We start from the raw sequence: 23,335 nt of genomic DNA, 5'->3' as shown, positions 1-23,335 counted from the left end.
GTACACGTGGAGGGGCTTCCTACTCGTGGCAGTGCCCCCCAGACGGCTGCGTTCCCCAGGCTGGTACAAATCCGTACAGTTCCTCTGACTCTGTGATTCAGGTCTTTGCTAAAGGAGACCAGGAAAGATGCGGTCTCCCAAATTAAATGCTGTTCTTTATAATCTCTTCACCAATATGCATCTTTAAATGTCAGAAAGACCCAGGTCTTGTTTTCGCTTCTTCTCTTCAGTTTTTGTGGATCACTTGGACACTGATAATTACAGAAGAATTCCAGATAAAAAACTAAATTTATGTTTCTTCTTCCTGGGATTAAGGACAGGAAGGCTCTCCTGGGGGAGGTCCTGGTGGAGTTTTTCCACTGGCCTTTTTTTGGTTGGAAATATTCCCATGATTTGAGTACAGTTTGAGTGTCATTACAGAGGTCCAGTTGGCCCTCAAATAACCTACTGTGCCTATCAGTGTAATCGGGACCAAGTCATTGTGTGAAGTAAATCATAAACAGATGGACAGCCGTGCCATGCTGCTCTACAAAGGGTAGAGGAAAGCAAAGACACAAAACAGCGCCAGAACATGACACCATGATGGCTTCACTAAATCTAAGCGTGAACAAGCTTAGGGAAGTTTCTGTGTTCCCAGATGGAGAAGAGAGAGAGTAAGGGAAGAAAAGGAAAGAAATCCTTGAATAGGAGTCTGCCAGGATTCGTCGCAGACAGCTTTATCTGAATATCTAGAGAGGTTTGTTATAGTATAGTGTCATGGTAGCAGACACCCTTGCTCACAGCCAGCTCCCCACTGAGTTTGGGGTAGTGGGTGTTGGACTGACATGTAGGGTTTTTTTAAAAGATCCTCTTCCTGCATTGGAGGGAGAAAACACAAAAGCTGTTTCAAGTGCTATCAAGTTTTTTCACATACCAATTGTAAATTGCTTCGTTGTACCCAAGGCAGTCAGCACTTTCCAGAGGGAGCAGAAGAGGAAAAGGCATTGAGTAGCTTTGGTCAGAAAAGAAATTTTTCCCCTTTCTTTCTCCTTGTTTTATATTTTCAGCTAAAAGGTGAGAAGTTTCAACAGGAACAAACTTTTCCCTCATGCCTTGTAGAAAGGCCATATGCTAAAATTTGGAGCTAGGATTCGTTGTGGCTTTTACCTGTAGATTTCTACCTGTCTTAGGTACGAGGTGCAGAAGTCTACAGCAAGGAATTGGAGCTTTAACACCAGAAAAGCTTCTTTACTTTCTGTACTTTTAGTACTATCGGTTTCTGAAGGACAGGCTGAGCCCTGAGTTAAGATCTTGGCAGCTAAAAACAAACAAAGCTCCTTTTTGTTTAAGACATATTTAAATGCCATGCAACAGATTTCTTTCTTTTTTCGTCATTTTAAGTCTATGCAGTTGGAGCAGTATTTGCCTATTTACTCATAGGAGTCACACTGAGGCTGACAAAAATATCAGGCTACTTATGAAGGCTGGAGTCGGTGGGTGCCGGACTCTTAAGGTTGTAAATTGTTGGCCTCGGTCTTCGGCACCTCTGCTGGCCCCTTGTGTACAGGGAGGGAGTATTTACCAGGAGCACCTCACACATGCATTTGGAAGATGACCAACTAATTAATGTTTGCTAAACGCTTCGTGAGCCTCAGGGGAAAAACAGCTATGGAAAGGCAAAGTTTTATTATTGTTGCACTGCACCTAATGTACATAAAATGTTTTCAAGGCATCAGGTACTACGTAAATGTTGTATGGTATTATAACTGACCTGCCCTTGTTGGAGCAAATAATAATTACGCTGAGTGATGGGAGAATCTTGCCGTTTCTTTGCTGTGAATGTTTGCCTGTTTACTAATTCAGAAAAGGTCTCATCCAGCAACTGCTGAAGCCAATGACTTAAGCAGCCACTGGCTCAAGCCCATATTTAAGTATCTGCAGAAGGGCAAATTACCAAAGTAATTTATTTTGTGTAAAGCTCTGCTCTCCTCATAGGTTGGACCGTGGTCTCTAGGGCATGTTTCCCCAAACTGGATACCTGGGGCTGAGTCACCTTTCAGTCCGTAAGGCTGCCAAGCGTACGAGGCCATAGAGATGAAGAACAACCGAAGAGGACCTCACTACGTAGCCCATATGATAGCCTCTATTTGCAGCATGAAAATTCGTGCTGATGCCTTTTAATATAAACGTAACGTGAGGAAAAGAACATTTGATTAAACTAAACACACGGGCCTTTTATATGCAAGGCCCTAATTTAAAGCACTGTCACCTCCATACAGAAAATACCAGCTGGAGCAGGAATGATTATATTAAATCATCTGGCTCTTATGTGATACCATGAATGTCTGCTGAGAGGGGAAAAAAATCCCTCCTCTTTATTCCTGTAGATCTGCAGCAACCACCAAGGGACACTTCTATAGCAGGAAGGATTAAGTCTTGCACGAACTTCAGTGCTTAATGTGCTTTGGACTGGTGACATGCCCTTCGGACAGACCTACCCCAGTTTTATAATTCTCTTTCTCAGCCTTTTGGGCCTCTGGCAGTCCTTTCTCCTGTTTAATTTCCTCCTTGCCTCCCTCCCACTGGGATCCTTCACCATTCAGCATTTCTGCCACCCAAGTAGAAATTTTGATTGTGTCAGACAAGTGTAGAAAGAGACTTTTGAGCCTCGGTGGACTGAGGAGAGAACTGGGGGAGATATCCTGGGGGCTGAGTGGTTTTTAAGGAGGTGAGAAACGGGCAGTCTCTGTGCCTCTGATGGGCTTAGCCGGTTATAATGAACGGCCAGGGATTATATCACATCCACAAATAGCTGGAGCAAGGCATGCATTGCATACAGGTAGGGAGCCACTTCTGGAGAGGAGCTACTCTTCCCCACCAAACCCAAGTGAAAAAAAAAAAAAAATAGCACAGTGAGGGTACTTGTGTATTCAAAGCTGTCTGGCCGGGCACTATCAGCACAGTGGGGACCTGCCCCTTCTCTTCCTTCGTGACAGTGGAGCGCCCCAGGAGCCCAGTCTCACCCCCAGTTATTTATTCGCTTTTCGTTTAAGGGCATCCAATTCTCTTGGCATAGGAACCTGGGACTAGGTGGAGTTGACAAATTTACAAAATCTGAGATTGAAACAGATTTTTTTCTCCTTTCTTTTCATTCATAGCTTGTCTTATAAAGGACTTCCTTCGTGATTTTCTTCTCTTTTCCTGCCTTTTTTCCCCCCAGATCTTCTACCTGATGGCACTCATTCTGTTCTTGCTGATCACCATGTGTCAGCAGTAATGTAGGTGGAAGAGAATTTCTGACTGTTTTGGTTGCAGTTTTGTGTTTATCTGTTTGGTTTTGGGACACTGTTCAGTTTCAGGAAGTATTTTTATCTCATGGAAGTTTCCTTGTGAACAGTGATGCTACGAAGACCTTGTTTTAGCACCACAAAAGCTACTGGAGGTAGTGCAGGTTTGTCTTCTGTCAGGACCTGAAGTCTTTGATTTGAAAAGCAAAGTAACATTAAAGAGAGTCAGCACTGGTGTAACCTTATACTTTCTGGCTCTTTCCCCCAGCTCTATTGGGTACGTACTTAGAACCGCATTTTCCTCTGCCTTACATCGATACAACCCCAGGGAGCTGCGTGGATTTGCACCAAAGTAACAGAGGGAATTTGGCTGCGAGGGCTGCGTGTAATGTTGTTATCGGTGCGTAACTGGTGCGCCGGCCTTTCCCACCACCTCTGAATTTGGCCTGCGAATCGGCACCTGCCTCTGCTCACGGGACTTGCGTGGCGATGGACCCGTCGAGGGGGGAATGTGAAGGGTGGAGGTAGAGGAGGTGTGAGGGTGACTGGCAGGTGATCTGAACAAAAAGCTGTAATACTGAATTTATTTGGCATGCATAGTCTTTGGGAGGAGCTGGGAGGAGTTTGTTTGAGGTGTCTGAAGCTCTGAGTGCTGTTGCAGCTTGGGAAGTGCCTCAATGACCAAAGTAATGTTCCCAAACCCAGTGAGCATCCACCAAGGGTGGAGGTGAGAGCCTGCATGCTGCATTTCTGTTTAAATGACAACCCAAGCAGATGAGAAAGGTGGCAGGTAACCCATGTGGAATGAAGAAATAAAAGGAAAGCTTGGGAGTATGTTTTGGGTAGCCTTTGCTTGTTTCTGGGGAAAGAGGCGTGAGGGGATGGAGCTGAGGACTTGCTTTAACGTTGATTTCTGAGAGCATGTGAGAAGGCACAATGCTCCTGGTGAGGCTTTAGTGCTACCAAGGTGTGCTGTAAGGATTCAAGAGGAGAGGTGCTAGGCAGCTCAGGAAGCCTCTTGCTGCTGCATCTTAATTTGGAAATCATGCTTGTTCTATTTTTGTTCCCAAACCTCATTCTCAATTCTATAGTCAAGAATGAATATTTTGCTAGAAGATGCCTTTCTGTAGGCCTCTGTCATTTGAAATGGCCAACAGACACTTGGTGATTTTAGGTAAGCTCTTCTCTATCTTAAAGCAGTGTATCGTAGCAGAACACCTTCTGCCCTGCCCTGCCTCCTGGGATGAGTGGGACTCTGGAGCTTCAGGGTCCTGTTTCCCCAGTGGCAAGGGCTGGTTCTGCCTGGTGCCATGCCTCAGAGAGACATCTCACCTGGCTGGCGCAGGCTGGACCGCAGACAGCAGGAAGATTTTGCAGTAAGTATCGCGTGAGGACCGCCTTAAGCATTTTTTTAGTATTTGGTCCAAGTTCTGAGGATAAAGCCAAGAAATTTTACTTCATCAACTTTGTCCCTATTTTGCTGCCTGGCATTGTAGGGAGGTTTCAGTTTGGTGCTTTACAGGTATTCCAGCATGTTGTTGTGGAAGTGGTAAAACATGAAGCGAGCTTTCTTTAAGTAAGTTAAAGATAGGTGCCTGTTGAACCATCCCATCCCTTTTTTCATTGATCTGCATTTTGAGTGCTGTCCTGTCTCTAACCTTTCCTTTCTTGATACAGTTGTTAGCAAGGTTGTTGTGGGGCATCCCTAATTTGACATAGTATTCTTGTATTTTGTCCTCCTCTCCCAGGCTGAGTGTGGCACACAGGCTTAGTCCTTTCAGGGGATGAGCAGCTCCTAGAGGTGACCAAAGAGAGCTCAAAACCCCAGGCAGATTCTTTGTTCTGTCAGCAGCTTTTGATCCATTTGATCAAGAAACATTATTGACCTGTTTGTGAATCCTAGCTATGGCTGTGGTCTGAATAGCTCTTCTGGCAATTTGAAGGTGGGGTTGGTTGAGAGTCACTGAGGATGATGCCGGCTTGTTTTTGCCTCACTGCCTCCTATCCTATCCCTATCCAAAGCCTACATTTTGGGGGAGAGCCGATGGGGGCTGTGTAGCTATGCATACACAGATAACTCAAAGCAGATCTGCACGTCATCTCTCTGACATGGACTTTGTCACAGTCACACCTGCCCATGAAGCATTTGATTTGAATTGCAATTTCTCAGAAACTGCAGCCGGTTCAGTCTCAGGCCATGACTCAGCAGCGCTAGTTATGAGGAATGTGGTCTCTGCAGCCTTTGCTGCTTCCAAATTGATTTCAGGTGCACGTCACACTCTGTCAGCTACACAAAATTTTCTCTGATTTTTTTCATTTCTGGCTGCTGAGCACCACCAGACCATGACCAATAGGGTGAGTGGAAATCTCTTATTCACTGATGTGTACTTGGATTTCCATTCCCAAAACAGAGGTGGTAGAGGAGGACCTGTGCCTCACTCGTCAGCTACTTTGGGGAAAAGTTAGTATCTCGTCTTAAACTGTCGCTGAAGATGGGTTCATGCTGGACGTTGTATGGCAGCAACTGAGGTGCAGGCATATGTTCCCTTCTGCTGACTTGGCTGTGGTGACGCTAACCACAGCCAGCAAAGAGGAGCGAGCAACTGGGAACAGTAACATCTCAAACTGCAGCAGAAAGATTGGCCAGACCTCTCCTGTCAGCACTTGGATTCCCTTGGTGTTCATTGAGGAATTAAAAGTTAACTGAGGGTGGTGGCAAAAAATAGGTTTGCCTGCCTAGAAAATGCTAAAGCCAATACTGAAAAGCAGAGGTGGATCTGAAGGCAGTTATCTCTCTTGGAATTTATACGGGGATTAAAACAAGCATCATCCTTGTAGCACACAGGCAGTTTTATAATCACTGCTGGTATTTTGCCTCAGAGTACTCTGTGGGGTGAAGAATTAATTTCCCACCTTTTTCTAAGAAATAGAGGCCTGGGATTTGCTGTCAGTCATAAAGGAGAGTTTGTGGCTAAACTAGATGCTTTCTGGACCTCAGAAGTGATTCGGTGAGGTCTGGGATGGGTGAGGGTGTACCACCACACCTCCGGAAATCAAACCAGGGAAACACGCATGCAGAGAAATGCCACAAGATGTTACATGGCCATTTCACTTCCATGTCAACAGGAAAAGATGCTACAAGGCTGTGCAAAGCAGTGGCTGCAAAATTAAAAAATAGGATTTTTTATTACATGCAGTGTGGTGCCTCCTTTCTCCCCCCACATCTCTGCTTGTTACAGAAAGGAATCTCTTCCTTAATGAAAAAACACCCAGTCTTGAGCAAGAGGCAATGTAGACATAATTTTTTTTTGCAGGGGGTTAAAGTGGCATCTTTGCACAACACCACCCCCCAGCCCAGCAAACCTGCCAGCAGTTGAAAGATATAAATAGGGATATTTAGGGAGAAAAGCATATTTAAGTTCCTTTGAAATGTGCTTGGCTAAAGGAATATTTTGAAGAGAGGGAGTGGAAAAACAAATGGAAAATATTTTCTTTGAAAGGGAAAAAAAAGCGACAAATTGTCCTTCCTAAATAGAGATACTTGGCTGGTGTGTACTTTACGCAGCTGTAGGTCAGACCTTGCAAACAACTACTAAATTAAGTCCAGCTACTTTGATGCTAAAACCGTAGAAGTGCCAATAATTAAGTTGCATCAGATGTAGGAAATGACTGATGTGTCTGCCATGCTCACGATAGCAGAGTTCACTGTGCTGCCATTTGACCGACCCCTTTTTCTTTATGTAAGCAAAAAAAATTTTCTTCTAAGGAAAATCAGCTGGTTTCACACCTTTGCTTTGTTTTCTGAACTGCTAAACCCCTGAAGGTATAGAAGCTATTTGAAAGAGCAAATCAAAGCTCCCATAATTTCGTGTTATATTATTTGTTGATGTATGGTTTGATTTAGTGGCTACTTATTATATCAGGTTACCATATAATTATCTTAATTATTGACTCCAGAAGTAAGTAGAGGGATTATGAGAGAGACAGGAAGGCCCAGTGGAAAGAGCATGGCTCAGAGAATCGAACACATCACAGGGTGCTCTTGGTTCCACCACTCATTTACTCTCAGCCTGAACTCTTCCCTCAGCCAGCCTGGCCGTGAAATGGGGAGGGATTGCAGGGACAGGACTCAGATGCTGACCCAGGATTCAAAGCGATGCAGGAGAGCTGTATAAAAAGGACAGAGGAAAGTTCTGAAAGAGAGATGTAAAATGAGCAGAAAAAAAAATGAATACACACCACAGCGTGCATTTGCATCGAAGCGTGGAGCACCTACGTGGTTATGGAGAAGGGCAGTTTTGCCACGAAGGCCTGAAATTTGAGTCTGGTCACAGTTTGTTTCCAGCCTCTGCTACTGATTTCCTGTGCAAAATCAGGTAGCCCTCGGATCCCTTTCTGCAAAACAAGGATGATAAAACTCATCCTCCTGTCTTCGATTCTAGAGATTCAAATTATTGGAGCACAGCTCCTCGCAGAGCCTTCAGCCATGATTCTCATGACATTGCGGCCATTTGTGGCTTTTAGTCTCCTAGTCCTTTGTCTGATAACCATCGACCTAAGCCAAAGGTTTGAGTTAGTAGGCACTACTGCAATATAAAAGCAACATTGAAAGGCTGTCAGTGCAGTCTATACTTCCTGTATTGATAATATTTGACATATACTGACAAAATACTTCATCTATTTTCAAGCTGAGTTGCATCTTTTTCCCTAAGAGAAGAGCAGACACACTAGTTCTGCTCAGCCTGTGCAAATTACTTTCTCTGGTTTTGCTTGTCTTTCCTGAGCCAAAAAAATGGGGATAATAGAATGTATCTATTTCCTTCCTAGAAAAGATCAGTTAATGTGAAATGGTGCATGGTGGCTTAGTGCTGAATAAGTGGGATACCCTAATCCAGCAAGGTATCCTCATTCTATTGTACGCCTTTTCTGCATACCATCTGGAGTTGTTCTCTGCTTAGTATTTTCAGTATGTACCATATGTTTTTGCATGAAAATTCAATAAAATATGCATTATACATGAAAAGTGCTGTAGTAAATAAAGGAAGGATGGAATCCAGTCCCCTTTGTGAACGGCAGGGGCCCCAAATCTTCATAAAAGGTTTAGTCTAGTCTGACGTCTGTGCTTTTCTCCAATTTACTCTGTGTCAGTCTTTAGGAGATGCTCTAATTTAAAACAAAACTCTGCTTTCCTGACGAGGTTATTAGATGTACTTTGGCTGCCCTCTGCTGAGAGCACTGAATAAGACAAGGAGAATGTCCTTTTTCCAAGGAAGATAACAGTGGGAGAAATTCTGTTCGTCCGTGCACTGGGTCATGTCGCTGCTGGTGGTGGTCGTCCGCGGTTTGGTGTCTCTCGCTGTCTGTTTGCTGCCTGTCAGAGGGCAAAGTCTTCTGACCTACAACCCTTTTTGGGTTTTAACGCCCACCGCTCATCGTCAAGGGCCGGGTGGTTTTGTAGACTTCTGAAAATGTGGGCTCAGGCGTTGCCCACCGTGCAAGATTAAGCAGAATTACACGATGGGTGGCCACGAGAGGAAACAGGCTTCTCTCCCCGGACACTATTGCAATTCTGCCGGGTGGGATTTAGGCTGTACCTCAGCCCCCTCTACACGGCAGAGCAATTTGCTGCTGCGTGCCGTTCCTCATCGGGGTGCCGGTTTCTTCCAGTGCCATCTCCCACCCCTCCGCAGGCATCACAGCACGAGCACTTTGCTTTATTTCTGTAACTGGGAAAGGGCAAAGGGTTTGCTCCAACAGCAACAAGAATAACTGAAGGACTTGCTGTACCTTGTGAGCAAAGTGCTCCTGGTCTGCCACACTCTTGACTTTGGGAAAAAAACAAGGGTCCTGCGCAGATTTTAGTACGTGTATAAAACAATAGCTCTGTTGTAGCTATTAATGCTCTCTGTAATGCCTTGTTTTTAATACTTCCTAGCAAGTTGATTTATTATTATATCTTCAGCTGGGCTGTGCACCAAAGCATTTTGATGATGAAAGGAATGTTATACACACATTTAATTACTGCCCACATTTTTGTATAATTTTATCATTTACTGTTTTAGATGAGACATCGAGTTCTTCTACAGGAAAAAATGCCCAGTAAAAAATAGATGATTTAAAAGCTGATCTGAGATGCATTTGGCACTTAAATGTGAGAAAATGTAATTGTTCCTTTCTTCCTGCCTTTTCAGATGGTCCCTGATTACCAAAATGTACAAGAGCTCCCTTATCTGGACATGGTGATTGCAGAGACATTGCGCATGTACCCACCTGCATTCAGGTATCTTTTTTTTTTCCCCTTCTGATTCCACAGGGTAGATCCCTAGCTCTATAAAATGGAAATCCGCTGTTGGAAGACCAATGAGCCCTTGGTTTCTGTGCCAACATCAATACTGCTTGTGCATTTGAAAGATATAATGTGGCCTATTGAAGGAAAACTGGCTAACACTGGTATTTCTAATGCAGTTTTTTGCAACGGATTGGCTGAGATTGCTTCCTCACCGTTCTTCACATCCCCCAAGGTTAGAGGATGGAGCCATTTGCAGCAGGACTGGCCTTAGAAAGCCAGATGCTACTGGTTCCATATGCCTTGGGCTTCGCGGATACGGAGCAAAGACCTACCCTAGCCTGTTGGTCATTAAGGCGCTGATGTGTGGAAGGGCTGCACATTCAGAAAGCTGTATTTTACATGTGTGTTTAACCTGGACCCCTACTGTTTTGCACTTAGTACTGTGTTATACTAATATAGCTAAGTTAAAGGCTATATCCATTAAATTTTGAAAGTTTTGCCCCAATTCATACAGGACTAATTTTACTAAGTTACATTGATGAACTGAAAACAAGGGAAAAGAAATTAGAAAGCTGTTTGATTGTCAAATTTATGAGTAATCGCAAGCATAAATGCAAATGTTAAGAATGGAACTTTTCAAAGCGATCAGCCAGTTGCACTGCTTCTTGTGAAGCCAGGGGGAAAATTCAGATGACTGGAAAAGAGCCAAAGCTGAGCTTGCTGTGAGAGCCTTTGAAAAATTTACCCCACGATTGCAAGCACCTTAAAATAAAAAAGCTTCAAATCATATTCTCTTTTATACGCTCACAAAGATCGGAAGTCAAGATTTTTCCATGGACTTCTGCAGGATTGTTCAGAGAGTAAATGTCAAAGGTATTTGCTCCCGGATGAGATGACTGGGCTTTACTGTGTTATACATGGTATACAAGTGGAAATTGTTTTGCCAGTTAAAGCATCAGGGATCTTTGAGTTTCAGCTGAAACACTGGGAAACGATCAATGTTTGTCAGATGGGAAGTAGAATGGGAATGGAGCAAAGTTGTTCTGAAGTTTCGGTTGGCGTTGGTGGTGTTTATTGATCTGGCTTTTACTCTGATGGATGTGGAATGGATAGGACAGCCCAGTGCCTCGGAAAGATGCTAATTGCCTATGACAAGGATGTTGCTGAGTTAGGGGAAAATTCAGTAGCAGCCAAGCTTGTTATGAACTGAGTTGTTTTTTTTAAAAAATGAACTTACTAGCCAGAGAACTTTCTTCTCGGGATCTCGTGTTTCCGCTATCACCAAGTTCATGTAAGGATGAGAAGGATGGCTTGTCAATGCGTTTTTTAGCGTGCCAGTGTTTTGTTCCAGATTTGGAGCCTCTGTTATTTATTTGTCTATGAGAGAGATGGGTGACAGCGAGGACAGAATGTGTTCCTGTAGTGATACCAGACTGACAGCCCTGAAACTGAAATCTTCGTTCAACTTCTTCGGTGCAGAGTGGGGAGCAGCAAAGGGAACTCCTGCACGTTGTCTCACCCCTCGACTCCCAGCCGGTGCCCGGGAGTAGCTCCTAGGCTGAGAGCAGGGTACTCACCTGGGTCTGCACTGGTTTGAGGTCTGTAGCAACCACCCAAGCACCAAAAGATCTAGATCAGGATCTGCCGCCAGCCGTGCACACCCACACACCATTTTTTACAAGGTTTACAGGCCCAAGCTTGGCTTTGGCAGGCAGCTTTTCTCAGTCTTCTTGTCACAATGAGCTTCCTAAGGACAGTCCTACACTGTCACCTGTCACCACAGGGTGGAAGGAAACTGGAAAGTTTTGTTGCTAACGTCATGCCTATCTTTGATGGTTGTATGTGAAATGCAGTTTTCCAAGGCTTGTGAATTGGTTGTATTTTTGTAGCTGCAGCAGAACACTTGGCCCTAATATTAAAACCATCCCTTGCTAAGTTTCAGGTGCTGTCCCAACGTGGGGGAGCTTCTCAGATAAACAAACTCAAAACTGTATTTGATATAATTGTGTCCTGAAAGCAAACCAGCATACTCTTTCTGCCTGTTATTAGAGATGACTGACACATTTTATCTGCAGTTTTCATTAAAAATTAGTCTAAACCCAACATTAGCAGCAATATTGCAGTTCAACAGTTAACATTTTGGAAAACCGTAAACAACCAGAAACACTTTACTGTGAAAAGGGCAAAAGTTAGCCAGCTGGGTTGGAGATGTGTGCTTCTAGGTGAAGATGATTGTAACCTGAGAAGACACTAGCATCAGCAACGGTTACTGTATTTATCTACTGGGAAAGTGTTACTCCCAAAATTGCAGGGTCAGTCCAGCTGAAGAGATTGACTTTTATGGTTCCCTCCTGCTGTGGTTTTACCTTTATTAATCATCTGGGATACATGACACTTACTGTTACAGGTTCACTCGGGAAACAGCTAAAGACTGCGTGGTGCTGGGGCAGCATATTCCAGCTGGGGCTGTCATTGAAACTGCAGTTGGACATCTTCACCACAACCCTGAGTTCTGGCCAGAGCCCGAGAAGTTCATTCCTGAGAGGTATGTGGAGTAATACTTTCCATTCTTATCTTGAAGTCCTTATTTGAGCCTGTTTAGATGAAAGGCCTGCCTTAAATGCTGTTTCACGCAATAGGCTGAGCACAGGACTCCAGCCTGTCCAGTGGAGACACCAGATCCTGCTGCTCCTTCACAGCCACAGTCACCCACTATTCACCCAAAGCAATATTCCCACCAAGAAGAGCACAGCTTAATTTAGATCATAAAAATATGTTATTTCTACACAATTAGACAAGTGGTGATAAGTGGCACATACCACAGAGGGTGCAAGGTTTCGTCAAGGTTGTAATGCGGTGCAAGCTTTCAGATCTGTTTCCAAATTAGATGCTGTGAATAGTGTCGCCTCTGGATGCACAAATTCTGAAGTGAGATAGTATATTCACTGGCTTGGAGGTACCCAGGAAACTCGTCCCGCTCCTGGCTGGTTTAGAGCAGCCTTTTTGCCTAAGCTCTTGTAATGGTGTGGCTACACTGTGAGTGGGGAACCTACCCCATCTCCCACTGGGAACTTGCTCGCTGTCCTTAAGTTAGGATCCCGGGTTCTTAGGTCTGCTTGGCAAGACATACTTTCATATGGAGCTTTTATTCTCTTCAGGGTTGAGGGGGGTGGCAGGGGAAGCACTGTCAAATTGTGGTTTTGTACCCTGCCCTATCCTACAGATGCTGAGTTGAGCTTACAGGGAGAGTTTCAGCTGATGTGGTGCTGTGTGGAAGCACAATTTAGTTTTGCGGGCAGCTGCATTTTAAGCTACCACTATGCTGAAAAGTTTACTAAGAAAAAAAGTGCATGCTCCACAGACAACTGGGTTCGAGGCAGGCAGCCCAGAACCGTCTTTGCCATAAGACAACACAGGTGTGGTGTAGGTGGGTTTGCCCAATGCTCCTTCTGGAGCAAATCTTGGCATATACTCTGACACCTTAGACCATGAAGAGCAATGCCAGGGTTAGAGAAGCCCAGAGCTTTTGTTGGGGAGGAATCTTAGCAATAACTGGAAGTCTGGAGGGTTTTTTAGCAATGCTTATCTGGAAATGCTGTCTTAATTGTTTATTCACCACTTTAACAGTAGTATCAAAGCGCATTACAGGGTAAAACGGGTAGTGGGGGCTGCAGTCCCCTTGATTCATATGGTGCTGTTTGTTATGAATCTGAGATGAATTCCCTTTTGAAATTTCCCTGAGGAATGAAGCATAATTACTAACACTCTCCCCAGCTTGCATCAGTTGGTAATGTTAGTAAGAATTATAAAATAAGAGCTTAACAAAAAATAAATTAATTCAGCTACAGCCTTTTTTCCCCTAATATTTCATTTTGAAATCTGCCTCAGGAATAATACAAGGGAGACTTTAAATTTACCAGAATGATATATGGGGTTGAGCAAGGCAAGAATTGCATTAACCTGTTTGCATGGGATATGCAACAGTGCTCAGTACAGGAGTTAACGGTCCTTCAGTCTCAAATTATGGGCTTCTATAGTACTTTCTGCAGTAGTATCCCAATCTTATTTAGGATATCTAAGCATGGGGATGGGGTTATATTATGTGGAAATACACGATATAATTTTTTTCCAAACCTCAAAATAGCCTGTGTTACCTTTCATCTCTTTCTACCCTGCATGCATTCTCTGGGCCTTAGCAGTCTAAAGTTCTTGCAAACAGTATCCAAACAGATGAGAGATTTTCAGGGATGACCCTATACATGAAGGACAGAACCTTTATCCACACACAGAACTGGAAAAGTACTTCTGTACTACCAGAACAGCTCTAAATACCTTTTGACTGGGAGAACTGTATAGATTTCCAGGGCAATGCCTTTGCTGCAAAGGTTTGCTTGTTTTAAGGAACCACTCTGATCAGTGACTCAGCACAGGCCAGGATGAGCCTCACCTTGTTGATTATGCATTGGCCTTAACAACTTGTACTGACTCAGACACTGTACTCTTGGCTGTACATTTCTGTCCAGTATACATCCATCTTTGCAGATGTTGGCAAATAGATTTTACTTTTTTTCCTTTGGACTGCTGTTCAAATAGGAATTTTGTTTCCTTCCTTGTGGAAAAAAACCACCCAAAACCAAAAAAACAAGAAGAAGAAAAAAAGGCTCATTTCTAGTGGGTTGATCGAGTATTTTAAAGCTAGCTAGTTGATGCAGATCTGCATACAGAGTGCCACATTAATCAGTCTTTCCAATTGGACTGAGGTACTTCAGCTCTAAGAACAGAACTGTCTGCAATTTCAATGTTTCCCAACTGGGAACCTGGTCTCTTTGGGCCAACAGCAGAAAGAAGGGCTGTACTGAATTGTAATAACAGTCTTCCATGGCCTGTTCAATCCCATGAGATTTCATCTCCCCTTGCAAGCTTCAAAGAGAAATTCCCGTTGATCTGCATCTGTGGTGCACAGCAGGGAGGCTGTCCTGGTTTTGACTGGGATAGAGTTAATTTTCTTCCTAGTAGCTGGTATAGTGCTGTGTTTTGGATTTAGGATGAGAATAATGTTGATAACACACTGATGGTTTAGTTGTTGCTAAGTATTGTTCACACTAAATCAAGGACTTTTCAGTTTCTCATACTGCCCTGCCAGCAAGGAGGCTGGGGGGGGGGGAGAGGAGGGCACAAGGAGCTGGGAGGGGACACAGCCAGGGCAGCTGACCCAAACTGGCCAAAGGGGTATTCCATACCATGTGGTGTCATGCTCAGTATATAAACTAGGGGAAAACTGGCCGGGGACCGCTGCTCGGGAACTGGCTGGGCATCGGTCGGTGGGTGGTGAGCAATTGCATTGTGCATCACTTGGTTTATTTATTTATTTATTCATTCATTCCTTTTCTGTCCTATTAAACTGTCTTTACCTCAACCCACAAATTTTACCTTTTTTTTTTCCACAATTCTCTTCCCCATCCCACTGCAGGGCGGGGAGTGAGCGAACAGCTATGTGGTACTTAGTTGTCTGCCGGGTTAAAGCATGACAGAAGTGCTGTTGCTAATTCTCGTTAGTTCACATTGCAGCCTGCTGGGTTTCCTCTTAGCTGTAATCACTCCCTCATACATGCAAAGGTCTACACAGCTAGCATGTCTGCCCCTGAAGTTATTCTTCTGAGCGTGGTCATCAAATGAAGGCAATTCATTAAAGATACATTGGAATTTATAGTAATGTCTGTCTGTCCTCTCCTGGAATCACCAGCTGACAAAGGCTGATAGCCATAAGTCAATTATCTGTTTATTTAAGGGTGTCAGTCCCATGAGGACATAATCTGTCAATAGTCCCCTTGACCTGTCCATTAAGACCAACTGAAATAACCACCTTTTGAGATGTAAATGAAAAACATGGAATCAGGAGCAAAAAACATTTCTTGAACTGGTTTCCATCTCTGCACCTTCTAGGTTTACAGAGGAGGCCAAGAAGGAACGACATCCCTTTGCATACCTGCCCTTTGGGGCAGGACCTCGTGGCTGCATTGGCATGAAAATGGGTTTGCTGGAGATAAAAATGACTCTGTTGAGGATTTTGCAGAAGTTTCAATTTAAGACCTGCCCAGAGACTGAGGTTTGTACATGTGGAGGCTCAAAGGCCACACCTGTCAACTTCAGGGAGTTGACAGTGTGTCCTAGACAGGACGACTGATTTCCCTTTGTGCCTTTCTCTTCGTTTGAGAAAACTGCTAGAGCCACTTCCATGATAAGGAGGGACAAGAGGCCTGGACTGCATGTTTTAATCAAAATGTGATTTAGCCTTTATGATTTTTCCAACAAAACAGAGTTACACAGCCCTGCCTTAGTGGAGAGCAGTGTAGCAGCACCGCAGTCCAAATATCTTGATTTACACAGGGGGAGAACGGGTGTACATCTTCCATGGGATCTTAGCACTTTAGTATATGCCTATTGCTATATACGTTGCACCTGGCGCTTACTCAGCACCTCTAGAGTTTAGAGAGTTAATTTCTTTCTGTTCAGATCTACAGTATACCTGGACAACCACTGCCTCAGCCTCTGGCTGTAAATTCTATTTAATATTATACTACCACAGCTGACTATAAAACAAGTACTTTACAGCTTCCACAGTAATCCTGGTATGAATTGGTCCCCCAGCAAATATGTCTGTCTGTATGTGGAGGTGTTATACACACACAAACAAGTAGATACAACTGTACATAAGATGCTCTTTTTTCTTTCAGATTCCTTTGCAGCTGAAATCAAAAGCCACGCTTGGACCAAAAAATGGAATCTACATTATGCTAGAACCTCGCTAAAAGAAAACGTACATCCTGAAGCCTCCTGGGATGGGACCCCTTGTTCAGTGACTCACTGGGTATAATTATTTTTCAAAACCCCAAAGCCAGGTAGGAGCCTAAGTCCCACTGATGGTCAGTACCCTCCTATGGGAGAGCCTCCAGTCACTTTTTTAAATGAAACATGGGCTCCACAGTCTTTTTGGTGGTTTTCAAATTGCTGTGAATAGTATCTGTAAAGAAGCATCCCACTTTCACTTGCTTTTCTACATTACACTTCCTTTCACTCGTCTTTGAGAATGCTTTCTTTGTGTTCAAGTTCAATAAATGGAGCAGGTGTTAAGCATACACATGATTTACAGTAGATTTTAATTACAATTCATTATTTCACACATCCTTCTCATGCACTTATAAGTCCCTACTGTAGAAAAAGCCCAAGAGGCACCACAGTTACAGCAGAAGACCTGGCATCTAGTGCACTGGATTTTATCATGAACTCTGCTAAAAATCAAAGCTGAGTCTCCTGCACAATGCTTAATCTTTCCCTGTGTCTGTAAAGGGAAGGAGTTGCACCTTCTTCATGCTTTTGCAGTTATTTGAAATACACTTAGATTAACAATTTGCACTTTGAACATTGCATCAACATGACTGAAGAGGAATGAAGCGTTCCCCTGCTTACCAGTTAAGTTCCAGTAGCTAAGACCAAAGAAATGAGGTGACACCCATTTTTCTGGTTACTGAACTGCTGTTGGGAAGGTGGAGAAAAAGAAGATACAAATTTAAAGAAAGCAGGAGGACTGGAAGAAATTTAAGGGTAATCAGAAGGTGTTGGTACAACATCTGCTTCACTTTGAGGCCTTTCTTTTCCAAGCATTGCAGTTGGCGCCATCCTTGTCTAGCTCATTGGCTCAAGAAAATGAAGAGTGCTACATGCACTAAAGCCAATGGCAAGGGAGATCATCAGTCCCAGCAGCTCTCGTGATTCCTTATGTGACTCCAGAGCAGGTCACATCCCACGTGCCTCACTCCGCTCAGGAAGGAACTTGTCCGATTGCCAGCTGCGGCAGCACCATGGAGCCATTCAAGCTGTATGACTGTGCACAAGCATCTTCACAGCCAAAGCAACAGTACGCTGCCACTCTTCACATTCCCTCCACGCTTTCCTACTCCTCTACAAAGCCCTTCAATCACCACATAGCTAGTGCAGCATCACACAACAGTGATTGATTGACCAGAAAAAAAAACCCAAACATTGCCTTCAGTGGGCACCACAAACTGGTTGGCTGTACAACAAAACCATGAGAGGAGATGATCTCAGTCTCAGAGTCCTTTTTTTTTTAAGTTGTTTTTATAAATAGCAAAAATTCTTATGGCACCATAAAAATAAGGAAGCACCTTTTGGTTCTTGGCAAGTGTTGACCTTCTGCCTGCTGACATACTCTGCTCGAGGTTTCCTTAGGTACAACATCTCTCTTGGTGGTATGCACAGAGACGTGTCATGGCAGCAGGAGGAAGAGACTGACTGCTCGGCTTCGCTGCAAGAATTGCTGGAAGGAGCCATCTGCTCACTGGTCCCTAGCTAGTTCCATAGTTTCTCTCCAGCAAGCACCTTTTGCTGCCTTTTTCCCACATGCTGCCTCAACACTGATCAAATTACTGTATCTTGCTCCTGGAAGATTTTCTTTCTCTTTCATGTGATTTTTTTTTTTTATTTTTTTAAAAGCAGAACTGTACAGGTAGTGTTGGTAAAGTACTGACTTGGCAGTCTTGGAATTGTTCCTTTTTCCATGGAGCATCTCTGACATGCTCAACAGAAGTGCCCTGTTACAGACGCACTGATTATACGAGTTACTGATGGAGTGATTGTTATTTATTTGAAAAGCAACACACTGTATATACCCTAGTTCCTACATATTATCCATCGTTTTTCCCTCTTGAAAACAGTGTCCTGGCAGTTGATTTCCTGTACAGCTTATACATACAACTGGCAAAAAGTTGGATGGGCCTTGCATAAAAACTTGCTCACCTACCTGAATGAGCAGGAAGATCATTGCAGTCTGAGGTCAGCTGTCAAAGGCTTGTTTGTACCTTCAAAATTTTTTTACTGTTTTTCTTCCTTACGTGAATTAGCAGGTTGTTGTGTGCTTCATTTTTGATCAAATATTCTGAGCCTAAATCAAGCTTGTGCCTTTCTTCCATACGCTTTTGTATGGACTGTTCTACAACTTGTCTGAATGCTGGTTATATCCTCAATATTTATCCAAGAAAGTGCCACTAATGTGTAGAGTAGTTGAACTCATATTTCTGTGCCTGAACAGAGCATTATCATCTTGAATACTGTGTTGAATTCACTGGAAAAAAACAGTACTGCAGTGGCTGCAACTGTGCATCGCATTTTACAGGCTTGGAAACTGCACCAAGAGTCTTTCCCAGCCACTCCCAAGTTGGACACAGACAGTATGTGTGTGTGTAAACTCACTTGAGTCTGTGCTAAGGGTTTTTCAACTGTCCTGCAAAGTTTTCTCATTAGGAAGTATTACCTGTTTTCACCTGTCAGTTTGTAGTGGTGTGGAATAGAGGAATTATTTTTGCAGCTGTGGGCCAAGTCAGATGTCTGGAAGTGCATCATCCCTTGTTCTACATGCAGGCCTAGCAAGACAGCTAGAGAAGATGGGGAAAATCCTGCCGACTTTCCAGTAATATAGGAAGAGCTGCAAGCCATTTCTTCCTTTTAAACAACAGCTGCTGATACAGTTACCAGACACTGCACAGACATTTTACCTGGATACTTACTTAATGATGCTGGCCCGCATCCTGGCTGTGTGGGCTTAGCAACTTACTTAAAGAGCAAGCTGTGTTGAGGGACCAGCGCTGCTCTAGCCCCCTGGAAGCACACATTTGTAAAAAACCAAGACACAAGACTGACAGCAGCTCTCCAAACCAGAAACTGGTAATGCCATGTTAATCACAGTGTGCTTGTGCACCCATATAACATGGTCCCAAACTGATCCTGAGCAGAACTGGCTTTAGGATTCATAAAAAAAACCCCAACAAACTACCAAAAAAAGAGCATTATGTTTATAGTTGCAACATCAAAACATAACTTCATATCCTTAAGTTATGGTGACTATTAGCATTTCTGGTACAGCATGCTTCAGTCAACAGCAGTTGAGTCTAGAGAGGAACAAGGAAGTGATTTAAAATAATTTCTCTCCTCAGAAACCGTAAGTAAGTGTGTTGTCTTGCATTGCTGAGCTGTGGGTTTGTTTAAAATCGGGCATGTCTGTTTTACAAAAGGGTCTTAGTCATTCTCTGACAGCTGATACAAAGCAAAGGCTGCTTGGTAAAGGAAAGCTTCTATTAAAAACATCTTCTGGGACTTTGCAATGATTACAGAAAGCTGTCAGTATAAAACGGTATTTTTAATGAGACTGCTGACATAGAAAACCTTTAGAGTTTTGTACTTTATAAATAGTATTACTAGAAAAACAAAGCTGGGTGTTAGAAATTATTATGCTTCATTGATTGCAAATTTGAACTATCTGTTCTCACCTGGCATTAATTTCCTCTCTGTGTGTGATATTTCTGAAAGGACCACCTTCTCATTTCCCTTTTTTAAATGATGTTTCCATCTTGGACACTGCTTCACCTAATATCAGACTCTTCTGTGCATTTACAGTAGTAAACATGCTAAAAGAATTTACAGCTGACTTATGAACTGTTTATTTCATTGCTTGGTTCACACGGGCCCCGCTCTCTTTCTTCTGACTGTGAAGTCTGATCGGTCTTTAAGATGTTTGCTCCCTGCACTGCTGGGTGCTATGGCTATGCTGTGGTTCAACCCCAGCCAGCAACTGAGCCCCACGCAGCTGCGCTCTCACTTCCCCCCCACCCAGTGGGATGGGGGAGAGAACTGGAAGGAAAAAAGTAAAACTCGTGGGTTGAGATAAGAACAGTTTAATAGAACAGAAAGGAAGAAACTAATAATGATAATAATAACAACAATAAAATGATCCTAAAATACTAATAAAAGGATTGGAATATACAAAACAAGTGATGCACAATGCAATTGCTCACCACTCACTGACTGATGCCCAGGTAGTTCCCAAGCAGTGATCTTCCTCCCCACCCAACTGCCCCCAGTTTATATACTGGTCATGACATCCCATGGTATGGAATACCCCTTTGGCCAGTCTGGGTCAGCTGCCCTGGCTGTGTCCCCTCCCAACTCCTTGTGCCCCTCCAGCCTTCTCGCTGGCTGGGCATGAGAAGCCGAAAACTCCTTGACTTAGTCTAAACACTACTTAGCAACAACTGAAAACATCAGTGTGTTATCAACATTATTCTGGTAGCGAACCCAAAACATAACACTATGCCAGCTACTATAAAAAAAATTAACTCTACCCTAGCTGAAACCAACCAAGACAGGCTACTTTCAAGGAGGGAGCAGGATTCCCTCAATTGCCAAGCTTTTTGCAAGTAGAGATGAATTTGTGACCGGGCCTGAAAGAAGAAGTGCAAGGGAACTATTCAGGCTTGTGAAGTCAATCTCCTGCTAAAACAGGTAAGCACCAGTAACCCTGGCCATTTTATAACAGCCATCCCTCCTGGATTTTTGTGCTGAAAGTACTGTAAGTAAAGCAGCATTTCTACAACTCCCACTTGCCCTTTGGCCCCAAGGCAGCTCTGGGCAATGGTTTCTAAGAAGCAAAATGCAAGCCTTCTCCAAGCCAAGCAGCACCGAGCACACTCCCGTAGCCGGTATTCACCATCCACCTCAGTTCCTCTTACCCACCGCCCCTACTGCACCAGGCTGCAGGTATCCAAACCGGGTAATGTACTGCTGCTCCTTTGCTGCTGCCACTTACAGACAGGATTTTGACACCCATATCTTTTACAAAATCTAGGCAGAATATCATGACAAACCTGATTACAGGCAAAACTCATTAAATGGTGTGGTGGGTTGACCTTGGCTGGCTGCCAGACCCCTACCCAGCCCAGCAAGTGGGGGGCCAAGGGTTCATATACTACCCTGCTCTATACGGTACTATTACACAGCAAAGTTGTTTGGCTTCTGCTGGTTTGCTGTCTGTCCTGCCAGGCTGGACCTGGTATCAAACCCAGAAACAACCTTCACAGCTTATCTTTCTCCTCACATGGTGTAGGAGTAAGCAAGAGCTTATGACCCTGTTCCTGCTCAGTTTCTTGTCTTAAGTAGCCAAGAGATATCCTTCTCACTCAGAGAAGAGGTTCAATATCAATTTTTGTCTGAGGTTTAGATTTAACGTAAATGTTAATTTCCAAATGCAATCCAAACAGCTGTAGAGGGACTCCACTGCTTAACAAAAGCATCTTTAAGAAAGTTTCCAAGAACTCAGAAATGTCATGAAACATGGTGCTTGCTTTTAGTATTGATCCAGAGAACACCATTACAAAGAGTTTAGTTTATTAATTTGAATACCTGTTTGTTTACTACACACAAGAAAGTTACCACTGCAGTTTCAAAAGTGGAAAACATGGTGACTGTCTTTGTGTGTTAATGGAGAAATAACAGATGACAAAGTAACATAACCAGCCATTTTATTCTAGTTATTTTACTTACATGCACACACACTTACACATCACCTCCAAGAATTAAGTTAAAGGCTTTCAAAATACTACTAGCCATCAAAAATATTATTAAAAAATATCTCAGCTTTTTTCATCAAAAAAGCTGAGATCTTTCAATTTTCTGGCAAAATATTAACATGACATTAGCTATTCCAGTTCTTAGCTGAAATGCTGGTTATGTTCAGAGGAAGAAAGGCATACTGCCAGTATTCTCATTTACCATGAATGTGTAGATGAACATGTTTTTGTTTTGGCAGAAAAATCTTATTCTGCACAGGTATGCACAGCTTTCATACATAATGTTATGCTCCTCAGTGAATGTAGTATTTGCTGACAAGCTCATTTGCTGACATGAGATTTATCATTTATGTTCTATTATAAATCTTTCAAAAGAAAGAATACAGTCAACTTGCTTCTCCACATCTTGTTTTACTGGTTTAAACAAGAATAGGAGTATTTTCCTTTAGGTATTGTGTTCCAGTTTTACAGTGCATATAAAAAGGAGTTCTGCACAGCCTTACTCCAGCTAATCATGGCTAAGCTCCTGGTTCACAGTGCTGAAGTAATAAAGAATTACCCAGTGTACATCTGTCAATCATCATGCAGATGAATTAAAAAAAAGTGCTTCTAGAATACAGGTAGAGATGAGATTTTTTTGGTCCTATACAGAGTATATTTTAAGACTTTTGTGGTACACTATAGCTAAAACAAGTACTCATTTAGGAGCATTACAGGTGTGATAAAGTATCTGTCTGTGCATCAGCAACTTTAATCTTAAGAAATACTTGACAGTTCACGTATTCTTATTATCTGCATACACCTATGCTGACTGCTCAACACTGATAACATCTTTTGCTGGGAAAAATTAAATATTCAACTTAACTTAATCGTCAGATTTTTAAAGGTTTCAGCTCTGTGGCTGAAGACCACTCCTCAGGTAAGCACATTTTTCCTGCAAGAAAATCCAAAGAGACCTTGATTACACAGGTAACCACCATATCTCCTGCAACCAAAGGGGCAGTACACCTAATGAGAGACAGTCACTCACTGTCCTTCCCAACAGCTGTAAGAGAACCATAAAGTTGCTCCACAGAAACAGGGTATTGCTAATCAAGCAGTGCAAGCAGTGTATTTCATTCCTAAGTATGATATTCTTAAGTGACAGGGTGAGTGCCTCCTCTTCCTCCCTCCCAGCACCTGCCAGCACTCTCTTATTTGTAGGCACAGTGAAAGTCATGAAAAACTTGTGTTCTCACAGACCTAAAATACATCATTTATTTGGTAGAGCAAGTCAACTAAGTAGCACAGCACCAAGCAACCCTTGCTATGCTTCATGTCTTTGGTACTTAATTTTCTCATTGAAAACAACAAGTGAAAATAAG

At 43.1% G+C, this 23,335-nt stretch overlaps 1 protein-coding gene across 2 annotated transcripts in view; it reads left to right on the top strand.

Annotated features, from left to right (window-relative positions):
- TBXAS1 (thromboxane A synthase 1) overlaps positions 1–16,635 on the top strand; it is a 242,772-nt gene extending 226,137 nt beyond the window's left edge. For both annotated transcript variants that reach the window (XM_075051801.1, XM_075051800.1), the window contains exons 12-15: positions 9,458–9,546; positions 11,963–12,100; positions 15,499–15,661; positions 16,290–16,635. In XM_075051801.1, coding sequence (XP_074907902.1) covers positions 9,458–9,546; positions 11,963–12,100; positions 15,499–15,661; positions 16,290–16,364 — 465 coding nt within the window. In that variant the 3' untranslated portion in view covers positions 16,365–16,635. The remainder of the gene's footprint in view (positions 1–9,457; positions 9,547–11,962; positions 12,101–15,498; positions 15,662–16,289) is intronic.
- Positions 16,636–23,335: the final 6,700 nt, after the last annotated feature.

This window comes from Buteo buteo, chromosome 19, assembly GCF_964188355.1.
Source record: "Buteo buteo chromosome 19, bButBut1.hap1.1, whole genome shotgun sequence".
NCBI lineage: Eukaryota > Metazoa > Chordata > Aves > Accipitriformes > Accipitridae > Buteo > Buteo buteo.
The sequence above is the reverse complement of the archived record's forward strand: the minus strand, read 5'-3'. Positions and strand labels throughout refer to the sequence as shown.